At 29.5% G+C, this 8,246-nt stretch overlaps 1 protein-coding gene across 3 annotated transcripts in view; it reads left to right on the plus strand.

The window, feature by feature from the left end:
• LOC108770023 (serine/threonine-protein kinase SIK3) overlaps positions 1 to 8,246 on the plus strand; it is a 122,031-nt gene that overhangs the window by 80,242 nt on the left and 33,543 nt on the right. For 2 of the 3 annotated variants that reach the window (XM_018521311.1, XM_018521314.1), the window contains exons 9-10: positions 4,435 to 4,594; positions 7,778 to 7,915. In XM_018521311.1, coding sequence (XP_018376813.1) covers positions 4,435 to 4,594; positions 7,778 to 7,915 — 298 coding nt within the window. The remainder of the gene's footprint in view (positions 1 to 4,434; positions 4,595 to 7,777; positions 7,916 to 8,246) is intronic. The other variant, XM_018521313.1, reaches the window with a different exon arrangement.

An 8,246-nucleotide genomic window follows, 5' to 3' on the forward strand; every position in this document is an offset into this window, starting at 1 on the left:
GATTAGCCGATAATTTTCAAACACCCTGTATATATATATATACAGGGTAGGCCATTTTAATCTTTCCATGCTGATAATTCGAAAAGGGTGCATTTTCGGGAAAAATGTTTCAGATAAAAATTTTGTGACTTCGAGGAGGACATAAGACGGTATCATTGGTTTGACTTTGGATGGCGTTATCACGGTCACTTTGAATTTTTTAAATGAAATCCCCAATTTTTCATTGTATATTCTTGTAGCTTACCTCGAGAGCGTTTCAAAACAGATAATAAAATATTTTTTTATTAAGGCTCCTAACTAGTCGCGGTGGCTATCGTAAAGTCGATGTCAGAAGCGAGGAATGATGTTAATTTATGCTGCAAGCTATCTGTAAATAAAGACAATGTGGATAAATCTAAATGACGAGATTGCTTTAAAATACTTGTAAAAATGGGCAAAAACTGTTCTTTTCTCCCTTAGTCTGACTATAATAGTCAGTAAATAGTCGTAAAAGGCAGGTAAAGTGAACCTAATTTCGGGCAGAAACACACGGTTTGAACAGTTATTGAAATGAATGAAATATATGCTTTTACGTATAAAATTCCAGGATATCTATAGTTTCTGCCCATTTTTAGGACTTTCATAAGTACGAGACACGTCACATTTTCACAATCAAGCAAAAAATAACGAAATAGCTTGTAGCATATACGTCGTCAAAACGTCATTTTTCCGCCTAGAAGTTCAGCCATTTATCATGGCGAGGCGCTGTAACACACACACAAGCACGAGCCCATGTACATGTGCTTGCTTTTGGCGCGCCGAAGCACATGTACTTGGGCTCGTGCTTGTATGTGTGGCTACCGATTTTACCACATTTCGCCAGGTCGCCGATTGATTTTGACTAGTTGCATGTTGACTAGTCAGGGGCCTTAAGTACTTTACGAGTTATACAGCTTGAAAGTTACAGCACCGCCGGCATTAGCTTTACCTAAGGTGTCCAGCCGACGGCTAAAAGCTGTTGAATGTTGTTCAGAATCATGACCTGGATAACATTTGTCAAGATCAAGGTCATTGGAGATTGTACCTCTTATTTTTATTTTTGCACTAAAAATTTATTTCTACGTAAAAATGAAAATAAGAGGAACAACCTCTAATGACCTTGACCTTGACAAATGTTATCCAGTTTATGATCCCGAACAACATTCAAGAGGTTTTAGCCATCGGTTGGACACCTTGCGTAATGCTAATGCCGGCGGTGCTGTAACTTTCAAGCTCGCAAAGTATTTAATAAAAAAATTTTTTATTATAGTGTTTTGAAAAGCTCTCAAAGTAAGCTATAAGAATATGCAATAAAAAACTGGAGATTCCATTTAAAAAATTCAAAGTGACCTTGTCCTGACCTTGACAACGCCACCCAAGGTTAAACCAATGATACCATCCTATGTCCTCTTCGAAGTCACAAAACTTTTGTCTGAAACATTTTTCCCTAAAATGCACCCTTTTCGAGTTATCAACGTGGAAAGATTAAAATGGCCTACCGTGTATATATATATATATATATGTATATGTACACACACACACGCGCGCGCGCGCGCGCACACGCACGCACGCACACACCCACACACACACTCGCTCGCGCGCGCGCGCGCGCACACACACACCTACCCACTCACCTACCCACACACACCTCAATTTTAATCCTTAATTTTTCAGTCAAAATAAAGTCCAATTTTGTAATAGTTTATTTTTTTTCGTTAAATAATACAACTTTATTATTATAATTTTAACAATAAAAATAGATTTAGTATAAATAAAAATAGATATATAAAGAAATGAGATATAATACTTGTAGTAGATAATTTATATTTTATTGTTTTAAATTCGGTGCAAAATGTCAGGAAATTCTTAGTATTTCACGAAACAATAATAAACTTTGTGTTTATCAAAATTCCGTTTAAATGATAGTTTTTAAACGATTGCTATTTAAAGTTGTTCAATTAGTATACTAGACACGCAAGTTAGGCATAACGTAAAATGTATTACCTCTATTATATTGTATTAAATTTTATTTATCTATGAATTTTTCCCAGTAATCAAGAGACATTTTGAAACATTCCAAAAACATTGCCGTTGTAACAATGTTATAACGTTGCTGCAGTGCTGCTGGAATGTTTCAGAATGTTTTTTTCTTGCTAGGTTATTTGTATGTGTAAGACTTTTTAATACACGTAATACATACTTATTATCGGACCAAAGGAAGTCCGTTTGTATTTCGAGAACGACGATCGATGGATATTAAATATTTGAGCTACAATAATAGGTGATTAATTTATTAGATCATACATTGTGGACCGAATAGAATAAGAGGAGATACTTATATTAACTTTTTAACAGAAAATTTATCGGACATATTTGAAGATTTATCATTATATGTCCGATGTATGATGAAGTACCACCTCATAGCAGTAGGCTTGCGAGGCATTATCTCAACATAAAGTTTCCTAATTCTTAAATTGGTAGGTAGCTCTATTATATAGTCGGTAAACGGATTTGATTCTATTTTCTATGAGGATGTTTAAGAAGTTTCTCACAAAAACTAGAAACTCTAGAAAATTTAGAAGAACACTTTTGCTATGCAATTACAATTATTAAGGTGAAAGACAACCACGCATTCTGTAGTTACTGATTACAAGGTGCGTCATGGACCGTTACGGTCATTACTTCTATTTTTTATTGTTGAATTTTGAAATCTTAAATATTGAGGAAAATTACACAAAACGCTTAATTACAGAAATGATCTACATTAAACGGTAAAAAATGGAATTAATTTAAATACATCGAATTACTTAATTAAGCATATCAATGTTACCTAGGTAGTTTATGATTGTTTATATGTCTTATATATGTAGATTCGATTTTGATCGTTTTGTCTTAAATTCTAAGCTGCCTTTATTTTATTGTTATTCGCTAACATGTAACCGTCAGATTGGAATCCTGTTCATCGGCCATTTTATATTTGAAGTTAAACATGTGAAATGCAATGTTCTTTACTGAATACACATTCGCTTATGTTACCTCAGGTTGATTATTCTATTTAATTTTTATCCTAGTACAATTTATTTACTTAATATTATATTATTTTAAGGACTAAATTGAGAATAAAGAATAAATAACCATTTTAAGGACTAAATTGAGAATAAAGAATAAAAATCCAATTTTCTAATTAGTCGTGAGATAAAGATTTCTCCGCTAGGAGTGTGTAGTTTTAGCTATAGGACAGCGTGTTGACGAAAGAATGTAGTTTGCAAAACTTTAAACGGTAACAAAAGGTTTTATATGCGCTGAAGAAGGTTAGAAAATAGCCGAAACGTACGTGTTTATTATTCGATGGTATTGATCTTTTATATTCTGTTTTATTATATAATGATATTGAAGCTCAGTAAATGACTATTAGATAAACTAATAAGGTTTTACAATTTATAGCGCACAAATAACAGTGCCGATTTCTAACTCTTATTTCATATTTGTTAGTTCGTTAAATAGAAGGAGCCTATATTATCTTTCATTGTCAAAGTTTTAATATTTTTAAAACATTGCAAGAGCTTATATAGAACATTATTATGTGTTGTCTAATTATTTTATTTTCAAGTTATTCTTTTAGTGGCATTGATAAAAAATTCTTTTGTAATAAATGAGTCTCCTATTCAATTAATAAATTTTAAATCTCTTCTAAAATTAAAAAAAATGGTACGTTTAGATTTTATACATAATGAAACTTATGTAATACAATTTTTACTAAGATGGAAAAATAACCTAATTCGCGTTGTTTATAATTTATATACAGGGTGTTCAAAAAAGGTCGGGATCCAGGATTTACTCGAGAGGATGACGTTTTTCAAAGAAATGTTTCAGATAAAAGTTGTAAGGTATAAAAAGATCTATTTATAGATCTTATTAATTTGACCTTGGGTAACATCCCCAAGATCAGGTCAAGATCAAATCGATTTTTTTAAATGAAACACCCTATTTTTGATGCCAGAATATAATAGGAGCGTTCCGACAGACGTATACTCAAAATCATATATCTCCGTAAAAAATACAGCGGATTAACTTGAAATTTTCAGGGAATATTTCTAACATTATATACTTTAAGAAAATGTGATTTAAAAAAAATCAATTTTTTGAAATTTCTGACAATGAGTATACCCCCTTAATATATTTATACGCTATTTAGGCAATTTTACATACTTTTTAATTATTTCATTTAAACGGAATTTTGACAAAAAGTTACTTCATTTGATACCAAGAATTTCTTAATACTCTGCATGAGATTATTTTAGAACTCTGTGTTATATTATTTTGTATTAGTCTTTGTCTACTATCAAATCATGTTATGTAAAGTATATTCTATATTAACATACAAGTTCAAAATTTTTAATAAAAATACGCAAATAGTTACAGAGTGGTAGTTCAGGATTAGTACCATGTGCTCAATCATTAAATGTTGCTGTCAGTACTGCGACTGGAGACGGGAGTAATAACAACAGTGGTAATAATAGTGGAAATAGTGATAGAAGAAGAAGAAGTGGCCTTAGCACTGTTATGCAGCGACCAGGTATGATGTAGTTAAAAATTGAATAATGTGTTGAGTTTTTTCTTTCCAACAATTATATATAATTATGACTGTATGGCTTGTAGTATTCTTTAATATTTATACGTTGTTCAAAATTAGCACTATGTTTCAAGCTGTGCTTTTTCTGTTATTGTTCGTTGTTTTTGTTATCCATTTTTCTTTATAAATGCTTTTATCGTATATCAGAGTTGCTGAGAAAATATGTGATAGCACATTGAAACTGTAGATAATAATACAGTTATTCCGAATGATGATTTATGATTGATAATATTACTTAGATAACACGCAACGTCTATAGAACATCTATGAACGTTCTATAAATATTTTTAGAATATTTTATGAACGTCTTATAAATTCTGTGCTATATTGATAATTATAATTAGAAGTAGTAATATCGTACACAATAACTTTGCAAAAAAAATTTTTTTATTTAAATATACGATAAGATTATTATAAAAAATTGAAAAAAATTTTGTGTCATTTTGTATTTTATAACATATAAAAAATAATATGTAAGTAAAAGAGATTTACAATTGAAATAATATTATATACAATTTTATATCACTTAAAACTGTGTTTCTCTTGTATTGTTTTGAACATATTTATTTATAGAAGTATGAAATACGGATGTGAAAAAATTATGCTAATTAAGAAAATATAAAATTAAATATAAACATGTACAAAATTCAATTCTTTTACTTTATTATTTGATATACAAGGTATGATTTTTTAAAAAAATTTAAAAACAATATATGCTAAATACATATAATAAAAAGAATATCTAATGTTACTAGAGATAAAAAACTGGTTTTTTTTTACTTTAGAATAAAGTAAAAAACAGGTTTCTTACAGTAAAAAAACTGTTTTTAACCGAAATGATATAGAATTTATGAAAAATATATGTAAGTATAGAAAAAGATACAAAATTTATTGTATCCTTGATATTCATTGTTAAAATGCTTTATATCTACATCATTTCGACATTATTTAATATTTTTTTCTTTTCAAATTATACAGGGTGTCCCGACCTTTTTTGCCAATCACTTTTGTGTAGATAGAGTGGACTAAGCTGAGTCGAAAAGTCCTCTACCGTTTTGCAATTTTCGCAATAGTTAACAAGATATTAATTACTAAAAATTGCAAAATATTGGTCTTGAATAATTTTTTACTAAAATACTATAGGTAGAGCGGACTAAACTATGTCGAAAAGTCCTCTACCGTTTTGCAATTTTCGCAATAGTTAACAAGATATTAATTACTAAAAATTGCAAAATATTGGTCTTGAATAATTTTTTACTCAAATGAAATTCTCTTTTCTCATCATGAATCTTTCGTTTGTTACTAGAACTTGCAGCCATCCTGAGATTTAATTTTTTCAAAATTTCTTTCCAAGTTATAAATCTATTATGTTTACGTCCAGTGAATAGCATACTGCATACTGTGAACACTGTGGGCGCATGTTAGCGTTTACCTAATCAGATACTGCGAACGAGTTTATGCGTGTAGCGCATTTATCCATTACAACAATCGAAAAACAATGCATGCCTTTTTTGAATATTCTTAATAAAAATAATATTCGAGTATTATTTTGATTAATATTCGGTGAACAAGCATAAAATGATACACAGAGACACTCGGGCAGTGTTTTTAAATATAACCATAGTTTTAAAATAAATGCTTGAAATCTACTCAACAAGGCTTGTGTGTAATATTTAGGAAAATGAATGGACACCGAAATAAGTAAACATTGTATTATTTTCAAAATGACCAAGGTTTGCGAATCGCATAATGTTATTATTTTGATAGTTTAGATAAAATAATAAAATATATTTTATTTTCGGCTGTGATCCGGCGGACCGTAAAAAAAATGCATTGGATATATTTCGAAAACCAATCGCATGCTCAACTTAAAACTTGTTTGTAATTAATGTCTCATCATAAGCTATAACTTGGCATAAAATTTGATTTCAAAATCGAGGACTGAAAAACAGACATTTTTTATGATCGTTCTTTGGCCGCCATATTGGGTTTATCATTGTGAATTTCACAATTATGATTGCGGATTTGTATTCAGCGACCAAAGACTTTAATCTACGGAAATACAAAAATTTTTTATTTTACTGTGCTTCGGTAATTGAAATTTGTTTAAAAAAAATCTTTAACAATAGCCCATTAAGGATCCTGCCATGATAGTCATTTTAAAGATCAAAAATCACTGTGTGACATTCGATTCTACATAAAAACAGCTAAAATTTGAGTTTTGAGTTAATAATAAATTCTTTGAGTAAAAAAAATGCAATAGTTTCTTCAACAAAAATATAGAATTATTATCTAATAGTTCCTGAATCATATATATCAACTAAGAATAGTAAAATAACTTTTTACAATCTGTACTTTAAAAAGAAAAGTTAATGAAAAAATTATGTTCTTGATGTCAAGTGTGAACTTATAAAAGTATAACTGAAAAGTTATTTAGAAAAATATTTAATGATAAACTCTAATAGCGAATTTGATTGGACGCACTCAGTTTGTACTGGTGCACATTAAAGCCGTGTTACACAAAATAACATAAAGATATGTTTATAAATAAATATAGAAATCGATTAAATCGTGAAATACTTAATACATTTTATTTTTATATTTAAATTAAATCAGTGTACAACGACTTTAATATACACCAGTGCGTACTAGTGCTTCCAATCGAGTTCGCCATAAGATACTATTATACGTGTGTGTGAAAAACTATATTTTTTAAAGAAAAGATCGAATTTAAATGGTTAAAAAAAAATGTTATTTAATTTATTTAATTAAAAAATTTTATTTAATTTGGCTAAAAATTTACTTTTATTTCGATATAATGAGAGTATTTGGTATGATATAAACACTGAACTCGTCAAAATTATATTGAGTTTCAGCCTGTGCATAAAAAGCAATTCAATATATTAAAGGTAACACATACGCACGCGCTAGCACACACATGCATACATAGGTATTATAGTGATTTGATTAAGCTTCGTATTTTTATATTGCCCCTATTATATTTTAAGCCTTATTTTTTAGTATTTGCACATTATTTATATTTTATTGAATTTTGTTTTTGATTTTGCATGTTTTTTTGTGTCCGCTGCACTTCCGTGCTCTCCTTGGTTGGTAATATGCATGTAGTTATAAATCCGGAATTGGTAATGGAAGTAGAAGCTAGGATGAATAGGGCTTACCTACCATCGCGACTGTTACCAACTCACCTTAGAGGATCAACACTTCCACACCACAGGAAATCTTCATTATATCATGCTAGCACTGGTAATGGAGATTTTTGCACTATTGTAATTTGTGAATTTTTTCTATACAGTTGCAAAATATAATTAAGGTTAAATATTTGTAATTTTGTAATATTTGTAATATTGTTAAAGTTTACTATGTATAATAATTTAGAGTTTTTTAAATTTATTCATATATATATACGGGGTGACCTATTTTAACTTAGACAGCCAAATAACTCGAAACATCGCGATTAAATAAAAAAATGTTTAAAACAAAAATTGTTGGATATGAAAGGGCTGATTGAACTATGACCTTGACAATGACCTTGACCTTCATTTTCAAGGTTATTTGAAGGTCTACTTTCAATTTT

The sequence above is a fragment of the Trachymyrmex cornetzi genome, unplaced genomic scaffold (assembly GCF_001594075.2).
Source record: "Trachymyrmex cornetzi isolate Tcor2-1 unplaced genomic scaffold, Tcor1.1 scaffold983, whole genome shotgun sequence".
NCBI classification, from domain to species: domain Eukaryota; kingdom Metazoa; phylum Arthropoda; class Insecta; order Hymenoptera; family Formicidae; genus Trachymyrmex; species Trachymyrmex cornetzi.